The sequence below is a fragment of the Pelodiscus sinensis genome, chromosome 2, assembly GCF_049634645.1.
Source record: "Pelodiscus sinensis isolate JC-2024 chromosome 2, ASM4963464v1, whole genome shotgun sequence".
Classification (NCBI taxonomy): Eukaryota; Metazoa; Chordata; order Testudines; family Trionychidae; genus Pelodiscus; species Pelodiscus sinensis.
This window is the reverse complement of record NC_134712.1, coordinates 230,331,165-230,357,367: the sequence shown is the minus strand read 5'-3', so window position 1 is coordinate 230,357,367 and position 26,203 is coordinate 230,331,165. Positions and strand designations below refer to the sequence as shown.

The 26,203-nt window shown below is 43.9% G+C and overlaps 1 protein-coding gene across 2 annotated transcripts in view; it reads left to right on the top strand.

Moving 5' to 3' along the window:
- Positions 1-26,203, top strand: part of ITGB1 (integrin subunit beta 1) — a 95,129-nt gene that overhangs the window by 25,654 nt on the left and 43,272 nt on the right. For both annotated transcript variants that reach the window (XM_075922675.1, XM_075922676.1), the window contains exons 2-4: positions 19,000-19,069; positions 19,361-19,446; positions 24,373-24,595. In XM_075922675.1, coding sequence (XP_075778790.1) covers positions 19,000-19,069; positions 19,361-19,446; positions 24,373-24,595 — 379 coding nt within the window. The remainder of the gene's footprint in view (positions 1-18,999; positions 19,070-19,360; positions 19,447-24,372; positions 24,596-26,203) is intronic.

Below are 26,203 nucleotides of genomic sequence, written 5' to 3'. Positions count from 1 at the left end.
TGGCCTGGGGAGTGGCTGGAGGTAAGGAGGAAAGCCCTGTTGGATGGGACTTCCACTCTGAGCCCCTCCTCGCCCCCCAACTTCCCCAGACTTCTGCCCTGTCCTGATTCTTGAGCCGCCCCTCTCCCCTCCCCCCCCCCCCCTCCCCACACACACACACTGCCAGCTCTCTGCCTGAAAGATCTAGGCAACATCAGGTAAGTCTTCTAGTAGCGTGTATGTGTGATCTCCAAAGCTTTCTAACCATTATAGCTTTTGAATTATGTGAACATTTCTTTGGATTCTGAATTAGGTGAAGTTTAGCATCTTCAATTTCAGTAGTCAGTGAATTCAATATTTGGGAAGGCGTGTGTGTGTGCGTTCGCGTACACGGGATATATGGAAATACATGGAGACAAAGTGCCCTGAAGCTAAGTTTACAACCAAGACAAAAAGCAAATTAATTCTGACAGTATTCAGCTGGAAAGACTGGCTGTCTCATATCCACGCAGGGGTTTTGAATATGGATAGAATTACTTTGAGCCTATAGAGACTTTAACAAGAGTATAAACAGAAAGGAGTTCGGTGGCACTTGACTAACAAATGTATTAGGATATTCGAGCATAAGCTTTTATGAGCTATAACTCACTCCTTCAGATGCTGAAGTGACAAAGAAAGATAGGAGGAAAAGAAAAAAAGGATGCAGAGATGGGACCATGATGTGCTAATTTAAATTAGAACGGATGTGGTTTATCTCCAACAGCAGTGAGAAGTTGAGAGCACGTGAATGGGAAATTGTAATGTGAGAACCCCACTGCATGTGTTTGTTTAGACCAGGGATAAGCAACCTTTCGGAAGTGGCATGCTAAGATTTAACTTCTTCACCAATCTATGTGTTGGTTGGAGGGAAAGAGGTGGGGTGGGGGGGCAGGCTGGACACTGATCATATTTTCTGGACCAGCTGCAGCTAGGGAGAACGGTTTAATTTAAATTATTAAACAGACTAAGCATTTTAACTTTCTCAGTTATCAAACTTCATTTTAAATAAAGGAAAATATTATGTCCAGTACAAAAGGTTTCAGTGTTTTCTTTATGGCAGGGATAGGGAACCTTTTTTGGGTTGGGGATCACTGACCCACAGAAGAATCTGTTAGGGACTACACAAGTGAGAAGCAAAAAAACTCAACCCCCCTCCTCCCAACTATCAACTGATGTAGCCCCCAACAGAGACACCTCATTCTTCTGGTGCTCTAGCCTCGCAAGGTGAAGGGAAAGAACAGAGAGGACTGAGGTTCAGGGCCTGCCCATGTCACTTGGGCATTGTGAAGGTTAGTGTTTGCACAAGTTTAAATTTTATCTAGATGGTTATGCAGCTGCAAAGCACTTTTACCTTAGGGTACTACAGGCAATCCTCCTCCAACCCATAGACTGACGTTCCGTTTCCATGGGGGAAGAGGAACAAAGAACAGTCTCCCAGAAGCAATAATAAACCATCAATATCCCCACTGGTATAAGCAAAGACACGAGAGCCCTATTAATCCAAGGAGCAGAACTGCAGCCACGATTTAACACCCATTGCTACACTTTGACACAGGCATCACACATTCTCGCTGCCCATACAGCCTCTCTTCCCCTACAATCCTCCCTCTCCCCTGCTATCCGCTTTCTTGTAGTGGGAGCCTCCCTCTTGTACAGCTCTTTGCCTGCAGTTCTCCTCTCCCCCAGCCCTTCCCCTTGCAATAGCTCCTCACTAGCTTCCCTGTTGTACAGCCCCATCCCCTATAAGGGACTCTCCCCAACCCCCCGCTTCCCTCCCATACAGCTCCTTCCCCCAATAGAATCCTCCCCTCACTCCCCTCAGCTGTGCCCTTCTCCCCCCAGAACGTGACTCTGTCCGGGCTCCCCATGGTGCACCCCAGGCCCAGCTCTTTCAGCAGAGCCCGTCATGGCCAAACTTACTGACTGTATCACGCTCTGGCTCGGGGCTCAGGACTCTGGGAGACGGCAAGTGGCTGCTCCCTGGCCGGGCTGGCCTAGGACCATGGTATGCTTTAGCAGCTGTGCCTCCGGCCTCTGGGGCCAGCCTGGGACTGTGTGGCTTCGGCAGCGGTGCCTCCAGGTCGGCCTGGGACTGCTTGGCTGTGGCAGCCTACACATCTGTCCTCTGCGGCCAGCCCAGAACTGTGTAGGAGCAGCACCTCCGGGGCGGTTGGAGGCTGGAGGTGCTGCTTCTGCAGCCACACAGTCCCGGGCCAGCCCCAGAGGCACTGCTGAGGAGCCCCAGTGATGCCTCCTCTCACCACAGCCTACCCTGCTGCCAGGGAAAAGGGAGGACTTCAGCAGCTGTGTGGGGGAGGAAGGGCAGGGCTGAGCTCTTGCCCCGCGTGCCATTGAAAATCAGCTCTCATGCTGCTTATGGCACGTGTGCTGCAGGTTGCCAATCCCTGGTTTAGACCTTGGTTCATGGTGTCAAATTTGCATATGAATTCTGGCTCCACAGTTTCTCTCTGCAGCCTGTTTTTTGAAAATTTTCTGTCTGAGAATGACAACTTGCAAGTCCTAAAGTTTGTACCCAGGGTGATTAAAATGCTCCCTTCTGGTCTTTGGATTTTGCCATACTTAATGTTTGATTTGTGTCCATTTATTCTTTTGCATAAAGACCATCTGATTTAGCAGGAAAGCAGTTCTCCAGTTTTTCCATATTAGTAATTGTTAGGTCAGTTCGTGTGTCAAGGTTGGAAACCATTTTTATTTTGAAATGTTTGTACTGACTTCTGAAAACAAGTTGACACCGTGCTCTATAGGCAAATGTTACTCTGTAGTATGCAGATCTTATTTTTATATACTTTGGATTGTGAATCTCAGGAGAGAATACTTTTGGAAAACTTACACTCAACTTTAGGTATCCTCTTGAACTAAGTCAATAGTTAATTTGTGTAAGGAAAGGTACAAATTTCTTGGTCAAGGTATAGTCAAGGTCCAGACTAGGGATGTAATATTGTAGTCAATTAAACAATTAACAGATAAGCAAAAGGCTATAGGTTAATGCTACAGACTACATGCATCCTCTCCTCCGCACCCTCTCCCACCCCACAACCAGTACATTTTTTTAGCAGGCTGGCCAGCAGTCCAGCTTAGTCCTGGCTTGATACAGGTACGGGATCTACCCCTGCTACCCTGTCTGCATTTAAGGTGTATTAGAAGGCAGGTAGGCAGCCCGCCCAGCTCAGTTCCGGCTCATGCCGGGTCCAGGAGCTCAGATCCCTCCTTTCCCCAGACAGAGGCTGCTGCAACCCCGTGCTGCTGCCTTTGTATCAAAGGCACCAGTACAGGGTGGTAGGCCACCAGTCCGTGAGGGGAGCTAGTTTTTAAACTGGCTCACATTGCGAGACAGGTTCCGCCTGGCACTCTGCACTGCTGCCTCTGATACAGAGGCAGCAGTGCATGGTGGCGGGGGCTCCCCAAAAGTGGAGCCGGAGCGCACTGACTGCCAGTACCACCCCCAGGGACTATAGAATAGTCGACTAACCGATAACAATTCATGAGGTTAATCGACTGTTCAAATTATCTGATAATTAACATCCCTAGTCCAGACCCCAGAGAAAATAACTAAAGAATAAAGTTCAATAGTGTCTTATGTTCTGGATTTAGCCCAATGCCTGTCTATTGATTTTCCCCATGTAAGATATTTATCTGTGCTACTGCAAGATCAGAATTGAGTCTTAATTTCAATTTACTTATGGCATGTGGATGTGCTAGATAAAAGTTATTCTGATCTTTAGATACAAAAATGTAGGAAATGAAGTTCCCTGGCATAAGACAATTGTCCCTTTATCAGCTTTATAAAGATTCCTACTTCAGGAGGACATTTGTTTATAGCAAGATTTCCTGCTTTTCAATTCTCAATGCATTTTACAGAGAGTAAAAAAAAAAAAAAAAAAAAAAGCCTATTGTGTGGTTACTTGGTCCAGTGGTTTTAAAATTCAAACTTTGTGAACACTGAATTTTTCAGTATTTGTCAGCTTCCCTTGTCCTCTCAGAGAATTTGAACTTGTAGTGTGTCAGTTTTATATATAGATATAGACTGCAGCTTATCAATACTCGGGGGGCTTCTCTGAGGCCAGAGCAGAACTAGAGGCTGGGAACTCCTCTCTGAAGCCTGGCTGCCACACTGGGCCAGCCCCAGATCCTGGCAACGCTGGATACGTCTCCTAGCAGCATTGTGTTACCAACCAAGAGAATATCAGTTCAGCACCCAAGTGAATTACCCTTTATTGGTGTCGCTGAGGCCTGTCCTGTCATGAGTAATTAACATATGGAGAGAGGAAATAAGGGCTTGTCATCACTATGTGGAAGATTGACACTGCTGCAGGCAATCTTCTGGAGTTTGATTTTATGAGTCTAGTAAAGATCCGTTAAAATGAGCTCAGAGGGTGCCCCATCGACACTGGTATGCCTGTTCCTCATAAGGAATAAGGGAAGCCAACAGGAGTGTTTGCTCCCATCGATCTCCTGCTGTGGAGATCGTGAGGAAACTTGAATTAAAGTATGTCGACTCCAGCTACGTAATTAATGTAGCTGCAATGGCGTGTCTTAATTTGACCTTCCCTTATAGCAGTGGTCCCCAACCTTTTGAGGTTGTCGGGCGCCAGGGGGCGTGGCCGTTCGCCCGCCGGGCGCCAGGGAGTGGGGACACTTGCGCGCCCGGGGGCGGGCCCCCCCCATAGCCGCTTGACCGGGGCTGGGGCCCCCCCATAGCCATGCGCCTGGGGGACCGGGGCCGGCGCTTCCCCCTCCCCCCTCGCAAGCGCCGCGCGCCCGGGGTCGGGGCCGGCGTTCCCCCCTCGCAAGCGCCGCGCGCCCGGGGTCGGGGCCGGCGCTCCCCCCTCGCAAGCGCCGCGCGCCCGGGGTCGGGGCCGGCGCTCCCCCCTCGCAAGCGCCGCGCGCCCGGGGTCGGGGCCGGCGCTCCCCCCTCGCAAGCGCCGCGCGCCCGGGGTCGGGGCCGGCGCTCCCCCCTCGCAAGCGCCGCGCGCCCGGGGTCGGGGCCGGCGCTCCCCCCTCGCAAGCGCCGCGCGCCCGGGGCCGACGCTCTCCCCTCGCAAGCGCCGCGCGCCCGGGGCCGACGCTCCTCCCTCGCAAGCGCCGCACCATGTGCCCGGGGCCAGGCCAGCCCTGAGCACCTGGCGGGCGCATGCAAGTGCCCCTGCGGGCGCCATGTTGGGGACCACGGCCTTATAGTGTAAACCTGACCTAAAAAAGTCAAACTGTGGATAGGATGTAGACAGTGATCAGCTCCTGTGAAGTAAACATGCCAGTACAAGAACATGTGACGGAATATATAGCAACCACAATGAGATGTCATGTGTATATAAAGGGAGAGGATAACTGTGTATCAGAGCTGTGATGTACCCTGCATCCATGGTATGCCTCCTCCCTCCCACCTATGAGACGGATTAACTTAGCGTAATGTTATTGTTTGCCAAATAAAGGTACTTGAGTGACAAAGGCTAGAGTCTAAATGAAATCTTGGGGAGCTGAGTGGAAAGATGTCTTGGAATACTGTGTCAAGTGCTTTACTAGAAAGGTGCACAACCAGAAAGTAATTTAAGTTCTCCTGTTGCCTTTTCAAATTAAGTTTTAGTTTAGGTTTTTATTGGATTTTTTATGTAGCCCTGACAAAACATTGGCGAAGAAAAGTATGGTTTTTGGCAGTAGGGATATGAACGGGTAACCAGTTAACTGTTACCTGGGAGAAGCCTCCTGGTTTCCAGCCTATGCAGGGTGGGAGTCGGCAATATCCTCATGTGGGAGGGGTTGGTGGCCAGAAGTGGGGTGAGGATCGGCAACCTCACATGCAGCAGGCTAGAAGTGGCAGCAGGGGAAGGAGGACCTCTCTTTACTGCTGCTTCTGCGCTTCCATCTCGCCTTAGGCTACCAACTCCCACCTCTGCTGGGAAGGGTTGGGGGGAGGAGGGAACGGGCACTCCTCCAGGCCCAGTGGGCTGGAATAGCTCCCCTGTCTACCCTTATTTAATCAGTTAACCAGTTAACTAATTAAATAGGATTTTACATGCCTACTTGGAACCCACTATCTATTCAGACAAATATACATCATAAATTAAGATGACAATACTATTTGAATGTTTTAAAGAAGCCATTTGTTTTACCTGTAAGGCAGATTGTTTATTTATATCTCTACATGTATTTCTACCAATGTAAATTTGTACACTGGGGATTTTTTGTGCATTTATTTGCAGTGTATATTACTAGTATCCACAAGAAAGACTGGTACTTTTCAGGGGTGCGTATAGGAATTAAAATGGAACATGTTCTGTGCTCCCACTGCTCTCCCAGGTCTGGAGGAGCTGTCAACTCCCCTGTCATAACTCTGGAGCCAGGGAGGCATGCTAGCTGGGGGAAGGGGGGAAGAGGAGCGGCATTACAGCCCAATTGGCTGTCCTGTTTAATCAGATAATCAGTTAAACATAATGTTTAACTGATTAATTAAACTGGATTTTATATCCCTACTGCTTGCCCCACACTGTGCACACCCCTTAGTCCTTTGTTAGTTTTCAGAAGTTTTGAATAATACAAATTGTCTGAAAGGCACAATCTTAAAATCAGCTCAGACTGTCACATGAAATTGAAATTGAGGTGACTTTAGTACAAGACAGTTTTTGTTTAAATATTCTTTTTGTTTTAGGGCTTTCACAGTCAAGGGCAATAGTTTTGAATCAGCTAAATTGAGGTTACCATTTTAATTAAAGTAACATCTAAAGCTAATTGTATTTAGTGTTGTTTAGTTTAGCTCATTTTAAAAAAGATTTTTGGGTTGAAGCCACTACAGACTTTCATTTGTTGTGCTGGCATCCACAGAATGTAGACATCTTGTTGAAGAACTGACATCAAGCTTGTTGCAAAGTAGAGATGGCCTTCCATATAACACATTGCTAAGAATTCTCACTGAGAGCTTTGTGAAAAATTTTGAATCATGTCAACTGTAGTCCTAAACAAAGTAAGAATACCCCATTTGGGTGGAAGGCATAAGAAAGGGAGGGCAGTTTGCAGAATACTTAGAGTTGGTGGTCTAATGTTGCTGTGGAACATAAGTTGTTGGTTACAGAACACAGAACTTAAAGATATCCATAGTTAGTGTCTAGGGTAGAGTGTGTTGCAATGGCGTTGAACATACTCTCGGCAAAAGGTCTTGAACACCTCTCCTGCCACCCCCAACCCTATCCCTCCCAAAACAACCTGGGGAAAATAAATCAATAAAACAAAAAATTCTTCTTAGAATTACTCTGTACCCAGTTCTAAATTTCCCTCTGTCAATATTTAGTAGGGATTTAATAGTGTACACAGTTAAACAGTTAACCAGTGAACCTGGGCCAACTAATTAAATGGGATTTTACATCCTTACTTGGCACCCAATAGCTATCCAGTCAACTATACATCATATAATAGCATCATAAATTAAGATGGCAATAGTATTTGAATGTCATAAAGAAGCCATTTGTTTCACCTGTAAGGCAGACAGTTTTTTATCTCCCGCTGTGCTTCTGCCTCTGATAGAGAGGCAGCTGCACAGGGTGGGGCAGGCAGAAACCAGTGTTCTCAGGGAGCCACCTTTTAAGCAGGTTATCCCCCACATGTAAATATGTAACTGCTGAATTTTAGCAGTTACACATTTTCCAAAAAACTCTTTTTAATATCCCTAGTATTTAATAAACAAACATTTCTAGTTTTCTCTTTCTTTTGGAAAGATAAACAGAAATCTCAAATTACCTTTAAAACAGGCTTGGAAACAGATTCCCTCATTTTAGCTGCATCCTCTCTGAAAATGAGCAGCCAACGTCACTCCCTATAGCTGTACAGCTTTCCTAGTGGCATCAGCAACTAAATGGGCTTCACCTGCATCTGGTCTCTGCCCTAGGAAGTTAATGGGCTCCACCTGCCCATTAACCTTTGACTCCCAGAATCCTGAAGCTTCCACTTTCCCAGCAGGTAGTATGCCATAACACATCCATTGTGTAAAACAAAGTATCTGAACTTATGCAAAGGGATGGGGTGGCTTGGAAAGATTCATAGTTCCATAACTCTCATTCTCTGTATGCAACCACCAATTCAAGAAATGACAGCTAACTGTTAATGTAGTAGAGCAGGGGTAGGAAATAATTTTTTTATGAGGGAGGCGTGTGGGGGCACTCCAAGAATTTGGAAAGTGGTCAGGGGCCACACTCTTCCATGATATTGATGGAGGTTGGGTGCAGAAGGAAGCTTGGGGTAAGGGAGGTAGTTTGGGTGAAGGAGGCAGTTGTGACCTGGGCACTGGACTCGGGTGCTGGGGGTTGGATTGTGACCTAGGGCAGGGAATTGGGGTACAGGAGGGGGTGCACGGATTTGGGTTGTGAGCTAGGGCAGGAGGGGATTGCGATCTGTTGCGGGGGGATTGGGGTGCCAGATCTGGGAGAGTTTATGGGTGCAGGAGGGGGGCAGAGGATTTGGGTATGTGGAGTAGGAGGCAGGAGTGGTGGGCAGAGGGTTGGGGAAGGGAGGGGCTGGGGTGCCAGAGGCAGGGTCTGACCAGGAGACTTAACATTCAGCAGCCTGTTCCTGAATCAGCCTCCCTGCCAGTCAGTGTTCCCTCTAAGCTGTGCAGGAGCACATCTTCACAGGTGATTAATGAGGCTTGCTCAGTTGGTCAGCTTCTTGCACGGAGCCCTGAGCCTCTGACTGGATGGGGTTGATTAATCACTTGTGAAGCTGTGCTGCCACTGAGATTAGAGGGAACACTGTTGCTTGCCCTGCCCCTGCACAGGTTGCAGCCATGTGCTCTGGAGCTCTCTGTGCTTTGTGGCTGCCTGTTATTGAAACAGGCAGCTTCCATTGACTGGTTTCTGGCCAGAAACCGGCCATTGGGATTTTGCTGGGGAGGGGAGTAGCTCCTAAAGCTTTCCCCCTTCTCCTCCAGACTCTCAGTTTTTAAAGAAAAACCAACCCCACAGCTGCATTTCTGAGTGGCGTTCATGTGGGGCGAGGCAAGCGGTGTTCTTGCCTGGGGCTCCCCATAGTGTCCGTGCGCTGGATCCGATGGCTTGGCGTGGCGTGCTGGATCCGATGGCTTGGCAGGCTGGATGCGGCCTGCTGGCTGTATTTGCCTAGGCCTGTAATAGAGGAAAAAAAGTTTTCAAGATGTCTTCGTTTTCTTGAGGGAGAACCTTGTCACCTACATATCACTCTATCTGGTACATTAAACAATATACATATTTCATTCTTAGTTCAAAAATATTTACATTGCAAAGGACCCTTCATCCTTTTTGTTCACTGACAGTTGGAATGGACCTAATGAGTAATTTTTGTGATTAGAAAGTAGTAGCCTTAATCTTTTTCACTGTTATTTTTTTTTTTTAAAACTTCCACGTAAATATAATAGAAATGAATATAAAGACAGGTTACCCCCGACTTGCAACGCGATCGGTTCCAGGGATAGCATCACAAGTCGGGGGCGTCATAACTTGAGTCCGCATTGACGACAGGCATCGTACGCCGTCGTAAATGCAGGGCCGAGGATGTAAGTCAGGGAATTTCGGCCCCTTCCACACTTATGGAAATGGTCATAAGTGCGGGGAGTTGTAAATCAGGCTGCCGCAAAGTGGGGGCCTCCTGTAGCAAGTGATCTCAGAGAGCCACATGTCCAAAGGCCCAAGATTTATGTACAAATCTCCTCATTCTTTCTGTTAAACTGCTATTAATCTATTAATAAATGTGCAGAAATATTGTATGCCAAGTTTTCATGAGGATATCATTTAAGCTGTTTTGCAGGTGAACAAAATGTGATGATTCAATAGTAGGAAAAATGTTCATTAAATAATAGCAAGGAGTTAGCCTTTTGAAGGCCTGGTCTCTCTAATTTGAAAATAGTTATTCAGGGGAAAAAACATAGCATTTTGCAAAAAATTTTAAGTGGTTTATTTAAATACTTAAACAGTGCCCTCAAGCATTTGCTGTAGCAATCAATTATATTCTGGTACAGTATCATGTGGTTTAGTGTGTGAGGTGCTTGGAGCTTGAGGGTGCTTGTGACTTTGCTTGGAGTCTGTATCTGTAATTGGCAGAGATACAAATCTTTGTTGAAATGTTTTATTTAGCAGCCCAGATGGAAAAACTATTAAGCAATACAGTTAAATATTGGATATATAGGATAGGTAGGCCGCTTCTTTCAGGAGAGGCATTGGCCTTCCCATATATGGAAAAAGACATTGTAGTTGTTAACTTTATGAGGAATCTATGCCCAGAACTACATTCATCATAGGGCTGCATTTCCTCAGGAATGTTTCTGTTCTAAGCTGTCTTAGTCATAGCTTAAACAGTGTGTCACATCGTTGTGGACTTATTTATATAGTCTACATGGATTGGGCATCCACAGTTAGGCTGCCCTAAAAAGGTGATCTGTTTGTAATTTCTCATTTCCTCTAACCTTAAAGGCTGTGGGTGCCAGCAATTTAATTCTACTTATTGAATTTAATACAGTGAGAAAAGGCAGTATATATTTAAACAGAATCTTTTTGTAAATTAAAACTCAGAAAACTTAATTATGAAACAGGCTTGCTTCATAGAAAATATGTCTGGTACAAACCCAGGAGAGCAAGGAAATGCAAAGTTACCAATACATAGTTTTCTCTACACACAGGCATGCTCTTTTCCATCACCAAAAGTATTGTACACCACATGTAGCAACTTTAACTCTGCCCCTCTTTTGCCCTCCAGACAGACTCCTTTGTCCAGTCATTTTTACCAAATATTAATACTTGTGGATGTTGAGTGTGATAGTCTGTTGGTTTCCAAGAGGCTAGTTTGTCAGAGAGCATATGCACATGGAAAGTTACAAGAAGAGTCACAACCCTATTGAGGCAGAGTTCAAGATACAAAGCATGGTCTCTGGTGTACGGTAGTGAGGCATTAGTCAGGTATATGAAAAGGTTCCCTCCAAGTTGCACATACATGTGGCCGTGTAGCTACTTAATAAGCTCTGTGCAGGAGTTCAGAGATGCCACATATGGAGCTGCCATGGCCAGGAGTAGAGGCCCCTCTCCCGCAGCCACTGTATCTTTGTGCTGGGGCCAGAGGAACATGTCTTTCTTCCTGCCCACAGCAGCTCCCTGCTGAAATTGAACAACACATACACTCCTCTGGCCCTAGCCAGGAGCTGCCATGACCCGGGAGTGGTGTGCTCCTGCAGCCTAAGCAGCAGGGCCTGATTAAGAAAGGAGCTTTACGGGCTGAAGCCCAAGAAGCTCCTTTGTTCTGGGCCAGCCCTTCCTGTGGAGGGGTGCACGAGGCTCTGTGCGCTACCGTTCCTTTTTCCCATGGCTAGAGTTGCATTACCACAAAGACTGGGAAGTTCTGCCCCTGCAGCTCCCATTGGCTGCAATTCCCAGTGGGAGCTGTGGGCGGGTAGTGCCCGCATGGAGGCACACAGAGCCACTTGTTCTCCCCTTCCCCACACAGGAGCTGCTTCATGTAAGCCACCCACACCCTAATCCTCTCCACCACCTGGGCTCCCTCCTAGACCCCACACCTCAACCTTGAGTGCCCTCCTGCATCCTAACTCATGACCAGACTCTCAACCCCACCCCAATCTCCTGCACTGAGCCTGCTTCCATTCTCCAAACCCCTTGGCCCCAGCCAGGAGCCCACTCCTGAATCCCAAACACCTCATCCACCAAGCCCACTCCAGAACCTGCACCTCCCAGCTATAAACTCATCCCCTCGGCCCCACCCCCACCAGAAATCATCCACATTAAGGATGTTAAATATTGATTAATTTACTAGTCAAGTAGTTGATGGAATTTCCATTGACTACTTGACTAGTCGATAGGCACTTCCGTGTTCCGCCTTTGAAATATACAAGAGCCCCAGTGGGGGCTCTTGTGCATTTCAAAGCTGAAGTGCCCACGTGGAGTCCAGAGTCAGCGGGACTTCCCGTTGGCACTAGGCTGCATGTGGTGTGCCAGGTTTGAAATGGACAAGAGTCCCCAGTGTGGGCTCTAGTGCATTTCAAATCAGCAGTGCTGCACAGAGCCCTCAGTGGGGGACTCCCCAGCTGACTTCAGGTTCTGCAGAAATGCTGCATGAAGCCCAGGGTCAGCTCCATGCAGCACTGCTGCATTTCAAAGGGGGTAGCGTGGCACGAAGCCCAGGATCAGCTGTGCGACACTGCCACTTTGAAACGCTGCCATGGCGTTTCAAGCAGCAGCGCCGCATGGAGTTCATGCTTCTGCTTTGAAGTACCCCTTCTCCCCCCACCTCTCTTGCTGTCTCTATCAGATAGAAGCAGCAAGGGGGAGGGGGAAGGAAGAGATTAGTTGACTTGACTATCCAATAAGCATTTGTTTATTGGTTAGTCGACTAGTCCTTAACATCCTTAGTCCACATGAAGAATTAATTTTGTTACTTGAACCAATATACAGGTGCACACAACAAAATTAATTCCACATATGGCCATAAAAATCAGAGGGAATGCTGGTGTGTGAGACACAGAGGATTATGTATGCTCTGTTAGGTAGCTTAACTTTCCAATTCTTTTTGTCAAGTATATTATGTGCACACGTGAGTGTAGCAACCTTAACTGCTGCACAATTTTTTTGGTCTTAATTTCCTAGGTTGTTTTTTTTAAAATGTTTAGATTAGGGTTAACAGTCGAATGGAGAACACAGATCTTCTGAGGATAGAAGTGCACTCTTACTATCCATTGTAGGATAAAACTGGATTTTAAAAAAGTATAGGTTCCAATAGAGAAGATTTTCAGTCAGACTTAAGTGCTCCTATCATTCAGGCTTGGATACATATGTTGTAAACTTTCAGTAGCAACTATAAATGCTCCTGAATCGTGGATGGATGGGGAGGGGGAGGGAAACAAAAAGCTTATTCCTATTAGAGATGTAACCAGTTAACTGGTAAGCATCACCCTTACTGAGACATGCTTATTGGTAACTGTTTAAACCTGTGGCCCAGCTAGGCTGGAGTAGTCACCCCCCTGCCGCAGGTGGGGGGACACTCCATTCCAGCTGGGCCCACCACCTGTGGGATCCCAATTAAGCAGTTAACTAGTTAAACATAACATTTAACCAGTTAACTGATTAAATGGGATTTTACATCCCTAATCCATATAGTTCCACATTTAATCATTCTTTTCCAATCTATTTTTCGCAAATATGGTTTTTTCAAAAGAAATCTGACTCCAAAGAAATGTAAAACTGCCCAAGAAAATTTGTAGCAACAGTCCATTGTCAAGTATTTTCTGATAAAAATACTATGAATAGAAACCAGATAAGATTTACTTAACATGCCTGAGATGTGAAATTTCATACTAGTAATATACTTTTAGAGAAAAACAGGAACATGTGGTCTGTTTTAGAATGCTATGGAATCACTTCCAGGTGTTTCCATAATAATTATGAAAGCTAACAGTCCAGTAATTTTCTGGATATAGTGTTTTGTAAACATTCAAATCCTATTCTTTTCTAAGAAAATATGCATAATATGTGACTTACTGGTATATCTTTTAGGGATATTATTATTAAGATTTCTAGCGCCAACAAAGCGCTTATTTGTTGCCTGGTTCTTGGTATTTTCAGATCCGTTTTAAAGTCATTTTACATTGAGAATGAGATGCTTCTTTTGTAAATAGTTATATGAAAATGTTTTTTTTTTAATTTGTATCAATGTCTTTTTTAAAATATTGTCTCTAAGTTTTTTTTTTACATTTTTACAGTAAAATATCCTACTAAATTTGATTTCTTCCTGTCTAAATTTCATTAGGTTGCATTTTGATACTTTCAGGATATTTGGAAGGGCCTCAGATTCCTATGGAATGAAAACATGGAAATAAAAACCTTTCATATGTATTTATATTCCAGTGGACTAGGGATGTGAACAACTAGTCGACTATCTGATAAGCAAATGCTAATTGCATAGTCGACACGCTAGTCAACTAGTTGCTCACTACCCTTTCTGCCTCTATCAGAAAGAGGCAGCTAGGTGGGGGAAGAGGAGGGAGTGCTTCAAAGTGGCAGTGCCATGTAGAGCCAGGGGTCAGCACTGCCGCTTTGAAATGCCTCATACAGTCCCCAGGGCCAGCTGGGAATCCCAGATACCCCCGGGCTGCACACAGCATTTCAAAGCGGCAGCGCTGACCCTGAGCTCCACACAGCTCTACCGTTTTGAAGTGCCCCGGGGAGCATGGGGCCAGAGGGAGACTATTTGAGTCCTGCACTGGCCCCGTGCTCCTTAGGCCTGTTGCTACATTTCAAAGGCAGAGAGGCCCTTATCAACTAATCGAAAAGTCAGTGCAAATTGCATCAACTATTCGATTAGCCAATTAATTGAAATTTTACATCCCTACAGTACACTATGGAACATTATTGTACACACTAGAATCTCCACTCTAACCTTGGATTATCTATGACTTCCATCAACCTTCATTCTGAGAACAGAAGGAGAATCTTAACTTTGAAAATGGTGCATGATTTTAACTAATTCATGACCGTTTGAACTAGATGAAATGATAGCAAAAGAGTGTTTTCATCATTGTGGTATCTTCCTAAAATAGCAATTGCCTGGAAGGTAAAAAAGGAGGGAAAACCTTTTAGGTCATAGCTAAATGTAGGCATGTTTTCTATAGCATGTTATGCAGTGTCTTGTTCAATCTCATTTTAAATAACTGAAAAAATGATGCTTCTACAGATTTCCTTGAGAGACTGGTACTTAGCCCAACATATCACAAAAATAGGACATTTTTTCTAATGTTTCATTTAAATTTGTGGGTTTTCTCAAGCACCAAGGATAAAGGGGCCAATTAAGAATGTTTATAAAATACATGATTTCTGTGAATCAGACTGTTCTTTTTTGGTAATAAAAATGAGGTACTATCATTTATTGAAGTGCCAGAAGAAAAATGTTGGTACAAAATGATAATTTATAGAATATCAAGTATGTGTCCGTGAGATTTGATGGAGCTTAAGTATGAAGTAGAAGCAAGATGGACTGATTTAAAACCAAAGCCATTTTAAATCACCAATTTTAATTATGATTTTAAATTGTCAAGCAGGAATCCTTGATTTAAGTAACTGATTTTAATATTGTTTTGCATTTGTATTTCTTAATTCTTTACCTACAGAACATTTGATTCATATTGACATTTCACTATTAAATCATGTTGTTTTACAGTTAAATAGAGCCTTTACAATAAATTTAATGTTTCTTTGTGGTAATGAAGAGAATACACAATAACTATATTTATTAAGAAATTATGAAGCATATTTTGCATTTATCCAGATTCTTATTTTTTTACATTTTTTTAATTATGGTAGACAATACAGTTATTCACTGGATTTATTTTTTTTACTTATGATTTGTATCAAGTTCTATTTGCATGGAAATTATCATTCAAATGCACAAACAGCATTTTTAATTTTTATTGATTAAATAAAGCTACCTTTAATGAGCTGGATATATAAGAAAAAAGCGAGTTAATCAAAATATATTTTGCATTTAACCAGTTTATTAAACAAATTAAATATGATCAGTAAGTTAATTGAGCTGATTGTCTGGGCACCATATCCTTCTGGTTTTTAAAACTGGTAGCTCTCATCTTCCTACACCTAGCTTTTATTCATAAATTGGAAGAGGGAAGACAAGTCCTTCTACTTTTCAACTTCCAGCTGGTTTTTTAACTTTCAGGGAGCTATAATTGAACTGAACTAGCTGAATAAATGAAAGCGAGGAAGATATTCTCTCTGCATGTGCAGAAGAGTATGCTGCTGTTAAAAGTTGGTTTATCACTTTAACAAACGTTTGTTCTGAGTGTTCAGCCAGAGATTCTACCTGCTCAGTGGTTTGATTTTCTTTAAAACTTGGCAGTAAACATGTACTACTTTAACATAGTTTGACACATATCAAAATTAATTTTAAACGGGTTTAGTGAAAAAAATCCTATTATTTGATTTAAATTTAAAAAGCCAATTTTTTTATATAAAAATATGAAATATCTTATTAAAAAGAACTACCACCAGAAGACTGGAAGATAGTTGTTGTTGTTCTTAAATTTAGAAAAAGATTTTATGGGGAAGCCAGAGAATTAGAGATGAATAAGCCTTATATCTATGCTTAGTAAAATTGTAGAAACAGTTAAAACAGAAAAACAAAAGGCCTAGAAGATCCAGATACGTTAGCTTCAAAAGAATGCAGTTTCTGGGGGGGGGGACCCCAAAACCCCAAATCTGTTAGAATTCACTCAATATATGTGAAGGAGAGCCACCTGAAATAATTTATTTATACTTTTGAAAAGCCTTAGCAAAATCTGTAACTAGAAGCTGTTAAATTAAGGAGACTATTGTGGCATGAGAGGCAAAGTATTGTCATTGATCAAACCTGACTAAGGGACAGGACACAAAGATTAAAGAATAAATCATCAGCTTTCATCATGGCAAAGGATTATCAAGAGGATACCTCCAGGGCCTATACTATGTGAAGTGTTTTATATTGTTAACAAACTGATGGAGAGGACAGCAAAGAGGTAGCAAAATTTTGCAGGTGAGAATGTGACGAAATCAGAGGGAGCTAACCATAGAAAATGGACATCACAATAGTAGATAAAATTCAGTGTTGATAAATGCAAAATAATACACTTATGACTTGTCTATGTGAACATTTAGTTTGCAACAAGCTCAAGTCTATGTGGCCTGCCATTAGTCACTAATCATATGGACTAGTGGTGGGCAACCTGTGGCCCTTGGACTCCATGTGGTCCACTGGGGTCCTATCTGTGGCCTATGGACGTTTTGTCTGCTCCATTCATGCATTTCCTTCTCCTTTCACTTTCTCCCAGCACTTTCGGAGAACCACAAATCATAAGAACGGCCGTACTGGGTCAGACCAAAGGTCCATCCAGCCCAGTATCCTGTCTGCCGACAGTGGCCAGAACCAGATGCCCCAGAGAGGGTGGACCAAAGACAGTGATCAAGCGATTTGTCTCCTGCCATCCTTCTCCAGCCTCTGACAAACAGAGGCCAAGGACGCCATTTTATCCCCTGGCTAATAGCCTTTTATGGACCTAACCTCCATGAAATTATCTAGCTTCTCTTTAAACTCTATTATAGTCCTCGCCTTCACAGCATCCTCTGGCAAGGAGTTCCACAGGTTGACTACACGCTGTGTGAAGAAGAACTTTCTATTATTAGTTTTAAACCTGCTACCCATTAATTTCATTTGGTGTCCTCTAGTTCTTCTATTTAGAAAACTAAGAAATAACTTTTCTTTATCGGCCCTCTCCACACCACACATGATTTTATATACCTCTATCATATTCCCCCCTCAGTCTCCTCTTTTCTAAACTGAAAAGTCCCAGTCGCTTTAACCTCTCTTTATATGGGACCCGTTCCAAACCCCTAATCATTTTAGTTGCCCTTTTCTGATCCCTTTCCAAGGCCAAAATATCTTTTTTGAGGTGAGGAGACCACATCTGTACACAGTATTCAAGATGTGGGCGTACCATCGTTTTATACAGGAGCAGTAAGATATTCTGGGTCTTATTTTCTATCTCTCTTTCTTAATAATTCCTTGCATCCTATTTGCCTTTTTGACCGCCGCTGCACACTGTGTGGAAGTTTTCAGAGAACTGTCCACGATAACTCCAAGATCTCTTTCCTGATTTGTGAGAGCCAAATTTGCTCCTATCATACTGTACGTATAGTTGGGGTTATTTTTCCCAATGTGCATTACTTTACACTTATCCACATTAAATTTCATTTGCCATTTTGTTGCCCAATCACTCAGTTTGGTGAGATCTTCTTGGAGTCCCTCACAGTCTGCTTCTGTCTTGACTATCCTAAACAGTTTGGTATCATCTGCAAACTTTACCACCTCACTGCTTACCCCTTTCTCCAGATCATTTATGAATAAGTTGAAAAGGATTGGTCCCAGGACTGACCCTTGGGGGACACCACCCCTCTCCAATCTGAAAATTTACCAAATTCTGAAATCGCCTGATTCGCACTCCGTCCCACTTCTCCTCTTCCCTCCTAGAGCTTGAACAGCCACAAACAGCTGATTTACAGCGTTCCAGCTCTGGTAGGAAGGGAGCGGGATGGGGACTGAGCAAGAATCAGTGTATTTGTGGTACCCCAAAAATGCTGGGAAGCACTGAAAGTGTGGGGTTCCAGTGTCCAGTGCACGAGAGACGCGTGGGCAGATAAGGAGTCCGTGGGCCAGAAGTGGAACCCCAGTGAGCCACGGACTGCTGTGGCCCACTGTGATGGAGGCCACTCAGGTATTCTTGGTTGCCCATCGCTGATAAGACCCAGCTAACTTGAAGTAATGGTTAGTATGTTTTGATCTATTTCTGTTTCAAAGCAGGGTAGATCACAGCACAGTGAGGAATTGTTACTGTGCATCAGCAGGTTTTCCATGGACAGTTAGTTTGCAGCAGGCAAGTGAGGGGCACATTCACCACCTAGTTTGCTGAAAACTGAATGTGCTTGTAGGCAGGCCCTCATAACTTAATTGTAGCAAGTGAAGCAGTCTCAGAAGGGTAGCTGTCAGTCTGTAACTTCATAAATGAGTGGTCCAGTGGCACCTTAGAAACTAATCATAATATATAGAAATATATAGCAAAACCCAATACTTCTTACTCACAAAAGCTCATGATTCTGTATATTTTGTTAAATCTCTAAGGTTCCATAAGACCACTCGTATCAAGACAAGAAAGTCTTAAAAAAATAATTTGAAAATAACCTTCCACAGTGGCACCTTTCTAGAATAATGCCTAGTCTGCATATACTACAACTACAATAATATATTGTTTAGTCAGGTCATAACACATTTATCTAATCTATGTAATAAGAATAATTGAAACGTGTCATCACAATAATGTCTGAATTGTATTTGCATGTCCATATTTATCATGTTGCCCAATTACGTTTGATATATAAATGGTTCAACTACTTACATTTTATTTTTCAGACAAATTTCAACTTGTTCCTCTGGGTTGTATTACTATGTTGCTCGATATGGCATGGATTGGCCCAAACAGGTACATCTTAAATTTTGTAAAATCCTTGAATTCAGAAATAGATTAATTTGAACTGTATATTTTACCATGGTTACATTTAATATAAATAGCACACATTTGCCTTCATGTACTTAATTATAACAGAGAAGCAATAATAATAATAAAATAGCTTATATTTTGCTTTTCTTTGTGGCCTGTTTGAACTGGATTAACCTTGTTTTACAGGGCTAGTCATGAGCAATTGGTTTAAAAAAATAAGTGTGATTACCAGTATATTGTAAAATGAAATAATTTATTTATGTTCCCTGACAGGTGGAAGTGATTGTATAAAGGCTAATGCAAAATCATGTGGGGAATGTATACAGGCAGGACCAAACTGTGGCTGGTGCAAAGAGCCAGTGAGTATATTTGTGAAATACTTTCTCTGATATTTTGTCCTAGATGTTTTCATACCCTAAAATGATTTACAGTAAAACTCCCAATTGTCCGGCATCCAGTAGTCCGGCACCAACTGAAACCCGGAAGTGCTCCGGCCAGCTGGACAATCGGAGCTGCCCAGAGGCGGTGGCGGAGAGGGGGCGAGAGGTAGGCAGCTGTTTAAGGAAGGCAGGTGGACTGGGGATGGCACGGCGAGGGGCGGACTCTCCGCAGTGTTGCGGGGAAGCGGTGGAAGCCCTGCGCAGCCGGCTTACAAGCGGGGAAACTTGTAAGCGGTGGCGGTGGAGAGGGGGCGAGAGGCAGGCAACGTTCCCCAATGACCCTCCCACTCTCTCCCGCCCGCTTTAAACAGCTGCCTGCCTCTCGCCCCCTCTCCACTGCCATCGCTTACAAGTTTCTCTGCTTGCAAGCCGGCTGCACGGGGCTTCCACCGCCTCCCCGCAACAATGCGGAGGGTTCGCCCTCCCTGTGCCGTTCCACACCGACCCCCCCATGCAGTGCAGGTCCCGGCAGATCTGTCACAGCACCCCACTGGAGTACCTCCTGATATTCCGGCATATCCGATAATCCGGCACCCCCTGGGTCCAACGGGTGCCAGATTATTGGAAGCCTACTGTATCTATTCTTATCTCTTTTATGATTTTCTGTAGTAGCCATTTACTTCAATGTCTGCGATGTCTAAATCAAAGCTAAAAGAACAATTCAAATATCTTTATGAAATAACTGGGATGAAATCTGCATTGGCTAGATCTGCGCATAAGAAAGTGCCAGAGATTTTTATTTCTCTTTCATTGCCAAGTGTTAAGGGCGCATAGATCTACGATCTGTCTCATAGTTATTTAAAATCATCCCAGCCTGGAGTCTGTCTGGATATGTTTTAATTATATTCTACCAGTGACATTTGAGGATTGGTAATTTTAGATGCAGACAAAATGAAAGAGAGAAGCTGGGAGAGGAGCATTTGAGAAGCTTAGATATGTTTTATACCTGAAATGCTGGCATTTTTGCCATTTGATTCTTAGCGTGGTTTGGCAGGTTTTTTTATATTTTATACAAACTACGGAGTGAAGCCCCCTGCTCACCAACCTCCCTCTCTCTGGGGGTAGGTAGTCCCAGCTCTTCTCCCTTCCTCCCCGGCCCTGGCAAGGAGGAGAGCCAGAGCCTGGAACTCCATAGCCCAAAGTCTACCCCTCTCCTTCCATTCCTATTCCATTGCCTCCATTCCTACATCCACCATGTTCCCAAGCCTCCTCCCCACCCTGCCCATCCTCCTGCCTCCATTCCTACTTACGCATTCTTCCTAACTCCTCCCCTACCTATCCCTATCACCACTTCCTTCCTCCATTCCTACACCCCCATCCTTCTCTAACCTCGCCCCCTCCATATCCTCACACTGCCCATCCCCCTGCCTCCATTCCTATATCCCTCTCACCCCCACCCCCTCTTACTGCACCATTCATCCCAACATACATCCTATCCCCCTTCTTCCCTGCCGCCTCTCACGAACGGACAACCTAATTACCAAGGATATGGCACCAGTGGGATGGCAGCCGCTCTGAATGCTGCTGGGTTGCCCCTTTGTGAAGCCTCAGGAGTTGCTGGGCTATGGCGGTCAGGTTCAACTGGGCTCAGGATGCAGCCACTCGCGGTGCAATGGAGGATGGGGAGGCCATGGATGTGTAACATTTCGCTTTGCACCTGGCACTTGCCACATTGAATGGGGGGTGGGAGACTAAGGGAGGGAGGAAGGGAGGGACTGACTACATAAAGGCTGGAAAGAGGGCTGTGGGGCCAGGCAATGAGGGGGGTCTCTGGGCGTCGTCATGCAGAATCAGGTGCCCTCTCCCTGGCTACCCTGAATCCACTCAGCCAGGTTGGCAGTCACTCCAAATGCTGCTGAGTTCCGGCATCGGTTTCCACCAGAGTGGCTCAGGATGCAGCGGAGGACGGAGCAATGGGCAGCCGGAGACACAGGGTGCCTCGCCCTGCACTTGCGCTGCTTCTGAGCCTGCAGGCCCAGCACCCCATGAGCGCCAAGAACTGCAGCAGGGTTACCCTAGGTCTATGCTGCCCGAGTGCCTCCTTGCCTGCCTTGCAGGCATGTGGCTGGCCGGGGAGGAGCTAGTCTGAGCTTAGGTCTCCTCTGAGACACCCATAGCGGGGGTTTGAGTGAGGGGGCTGGAGGTTGCAGGTTGTTGGCAGGGGATGGTGGTAAGTAAAGGGGCTGTCATGTGGAGGGGCTGCAGCCAGTAAGGCTGGTAGCATGGCGAGGGGCCGTTCTGGCCTTGGAGCAGGGGACGGAGCAACGTGAGTGATGTCTTGGTGTTACTCTGCCATCCCACAGGAAAAGATTGTATTTATTTATTTATTTATGTATATGTAGAGAGAGAGAGGGGGAGAGAGAGAGAGAGAATGCAAGATTATATAATTAAGCACCCAAGTCAGGAAGCACATAATTTAAGACTGGATATAAAGGGACTGTATCAGATAATATCATACAATTTATTTGTATTGTTTTCTCCAACTTGGGACGGTGGGATGGGGAGTGGAAAGAGAGAGAGAGAACTGAACAGGAGCAGGGTATGGAAAATGTTAAGCTTTCAGAAAATTTTAAAAAACTAAAAGCAGGAACTTTTCTGGAGAGTGTTTTACATTAATTAGAATGGTTGTTTCCAAATGCAAGTTATAACATAAGTTTCCTGATTTTTAATAAGAAGATTGAATACATAAAGACAGTATTACTTATTTACTATTTCATACACACCGCAGTCCATCGCCCTAGTAAATATTGGAATGTATTTAGTTTATCTAGTTAACTTGAACTTTGTCCTTTTGGCTGCAGATTATGTGAAACCGGTGAGGAACTACATGAAAGAAATGTGTATGACATGTTTTAGGAGTGTACATAAGATTTTTTCAATTTGTTTTATGTATTGAAAGAAGTCCTATTTCTTTCTGTTATTAAAAGTACTTTATGCTGGAAGCCCTTACGAGTGCATGTATTCATACTGTATTTACAGGTCAAAATGCTTTTTGTGGATTGTAGCTTTTGTTCAAGACAATTTTTTCCCAACAACTTTTAGTTTAAAAGTATATTCCTTACTCCTGCTTCTCTTTCTCCTCACTGAATTTTTTTCCAACTGTGTCAGGAGTTGTATGCATTAGAGCACTAAAGAGAGAATGTGCATGTGGTAATATCTTCTACTGGAACAACTTCTGTTGGTGAAAGAGGCAAGCTTTTGAGTTACACAGAGCTCTTCAGGTCACCAAAACACTGTAATTCTATTACAACAGAGGTGGGCAAGAAAGCATTGTTGCTCCCCTGCCCCCAGGCCAAACAAGACCTGGGGATGGTGGAGCATGAGAAGTTTCTTCCCCCTGTCAGGAGTGTGCGGCACCTAGAGTGAACCACCAAGGCTGTGTCTAGACTGCAAGGTTTTTTCGAATAAAAGTAGCTTTAAAAAAAAAAAAAAAATCTTCACCTGCGTCTAGACTACAGCCGTGTTCTTTCGAAATAAAATCGAAAGAACGCGGCTTTTCTTTCGACGGCGGTACTCCTCATTTCACGAGGAAGAATGCCTTTTTTCTAAAGTGCTTTTTTGAAAAAAGGCGTTCTTGAATGCAAACAGGGCTTTATCGAAAGAGAGCATCCAGACTGCCTGGGTGCTCTCTTTCGAAAAAGCGGCTTGCTTTTTTGAAAGTAGTGCTTGCAGTCTAGATGTTCTTTTTCGAAAGAGGCTTTTTCAAAAGTATCTTTCGAAAAAGCCTCTTTCGAAAGAGGCTTGCAATCTAGACGTAGCCCAACTGTTTTGAACAGCTGGCAGTTCTCTCTAAGCACTGCATGCCACTTGAGGAGCGGGAGCAGGGAATGAGAGACTTCACATGCTCCCCCACATATAGGCCCTGATTGGCCTGGGGGCAAGGAGAATGCGCGAAGTCTCTCACCCTGCAAGGGGTGTGCGGTGCCTAGAGGGAACCGCCAGCTGTTGGAGTTCTCTAGAGGCACCAGGAAGAAAAGACTTCATGGGATTCCATTGCCCCCAGGCCAATCAGGAGCTGTGGGTGGAGAGTGCATGGAAGTGTTCTTGCCCCATCGCTTCTGGCTGAGGCCCCATCCCTTGTGGGGCATCCCGGGGCCACTTCAGAAATTTGAGAAGTGGCCCCCCCTTCTAAAATTATTGCCCACCTCTGTGTTACAGTCTATCCAGATACTATGGTGTACTATTTAATTGCAACACTTGCAATGAAAGCAAAACTAAAGTTTTGTCACAGCACATATCAGTTAAATGTGTTCAGTTTCTTGCATGGTAGTTAAGGAAAGGCAGATCGGCTCTAAAACCACCAAATGTGACTTTCAGTCAGAGTAGCTAATTGAATGGTGACTTCATGTTTCTGTTGGAAGAGTTATTTTGTACACTTTCGTTTACCTGGCGTCAGTCACATGTACAAATTGTCTATTAAAGTTAACCATAAACTGCTGCACTGGATAAATTTTTCACTATAGTTGTTACTAAATTTACTAAATCAATATGTTTGTAAAAGATAAAACTCTGAATTTAAAATACACTTCAGAAATTGCCCAGGTCTCTAGAGCAGTGTTTCTTAAACTTTTTAAGACCGAGGAACACTAAACAATATTTTTTTTTAATGAGGAACATCAAGGATTTTTGGTTGGGGAGGGACAGTCATTTTGAATTCTGTTTTTCTCTGCGGCAGACCTCTGTCTGCCTCGGGCACACCAGAACACAGCTTAAGAAACACTGCTCTAGAGGTCGTTGGTGCATAAAAATAATGGAATAAATACAAAGAAGTAGTGTATACTCAAGCCATGTGTTACAGATTGTAAATTACTGTAAGTTTGATGTTGTTTTCCCCATATCTTTTAGAACTTTTTACAAGAAGGAGAGCCAACTTCAGCCCGATGTGATGAGTTAGAAGCACTAATGAAAAAGGGATGCTCTGTGAGTGAAATAGAAAATCCTAGAGGTACCAAAGAAGTCCACAAAAATAAAGAGGTAACAAATCGTAGCAAAGGTACTGCAGAAAAGCTGAAACCAGAGGACATTACCCAGATCCAGCCCCAGCAATTAGTACTGAAGTTGCGGACAGGTATGAAGATACTAATTCTTATCTTCATATAATTTTTATGCTTCCAATATTATCTATGATCATATCTTTTTGCAAAAATTATGAATGTTAGTAGGGAACACAGAGATTTGAAGGCGAGAAGCCCCATCCCTGTAACTCCACAGACTCTCAGATAACCTGGCAAATGAGAATAAACTTTAGGTAGATGGACATAATTTACACAGAATATTCTTGAGAGAAAAACAAAATAACAAAAACATGGGGGATGGGGGAGCTTGTATTCCTAAAAGTATTTTATGAAAAGACAAATTTACTGGTTAAAACAAAATTGATACATTTTCTAACGCTTTTCACTTGTCATCCTGGAATGTGACCTTTTGGAAAATAGAAAATGAAAAGTTATGAGGGCATTGCTGTCTGCCAGAGCACTCTGTGCCCAAAGGCTGCACTAGTTGAGAAATGAAGGGTATACTTTTTGAGTCTTGGTAACCATGAGAGCTAAAGTCCAGCAGCCAGATTTCCAGATAAGATAATTTTTTGTTCTAGGGAGCCAAGGAATTGGGTGAAGACCTAGATGAATGAGCACCAAGTAGTTCTGTAGCCATTTTCATCCATGAAATAGAGAATTTGGCTCCTTTTGAACAAAAAAATAGAGCTTTTTACAAGAGAAAATTTTCATAGTACTCCAGAGAGCTAGGAAACTGATAAGTCTGGCCATCTTTTGGGTAAAATGAGAATTGATTTAGGGATCAGTTCATCCAAGAACTACTTTATCTGGATAGAATTAAAACTAGGATTCTAGTTGAGGCAGCTGCAAACTAAGAAGTAGATGGAAGAGAGAAGCTTTGTGAGAAGTTTGAAAGGTGGCTTTATGGGAGCTTGTAAAACTAAAGTGACTTATCACAGGTGGCATTTTGACTTGAACCTTCACAATGGCAATAACTTTTAGGAAGTATGAAGGGAGACAGTTGCTTCTGGTGAGTTTCAGAACCTCAAAAGCATGGCCTTGGCTTGTGGGTAATTTAAAATAGAAGAATTTAGAACAGAGTGCTGTGTCTCATGAAGAGACTTAGATTTCACTCTTGCCGCCGTTAGGTTTTCCGTATCGTTCTGTAGCATTTTATGATAGAATCTTTTCAAGACTTAAGAATATCATTATGATTCTGAGTGTAGCCTGAAGTTCCAAGTGTCAGTTCTGCACTTCCAGGGAGAAACCGTCACATTGGTAGGCTTCATTTGGACTCTGTGTATATCCATATCTTATGTAGAGCCATAGGGGACAAGCTTCTATCTGTAATAATCTTGGAAAGCATTGTTTCATTGGGGCAGAGTTGGCAGTGGAATTCTAAGGATTAGTTTCACCATGAAGCACTTAGTTGACTATATTTTTCAATGTTTCTGCAAAAAGAACCTAGAAATAAGTCTTTCATCCTTGCTTTTTTCATTTTATGTTGGAGTTTTTTATTACATGTTATAACCTCGTGTTTTGAGACTGCAATAAGTATCAATGGGGTGAGTTAGGGCTGAAAGGTAAACTAACTCAATTTCCTTCATTTACATATGCATCGTCTTTGCGTGTTTTAGTGGTGTAAAAAAGAAGGGGAAAAAGCTGTGCTACTTGTCTTGCAA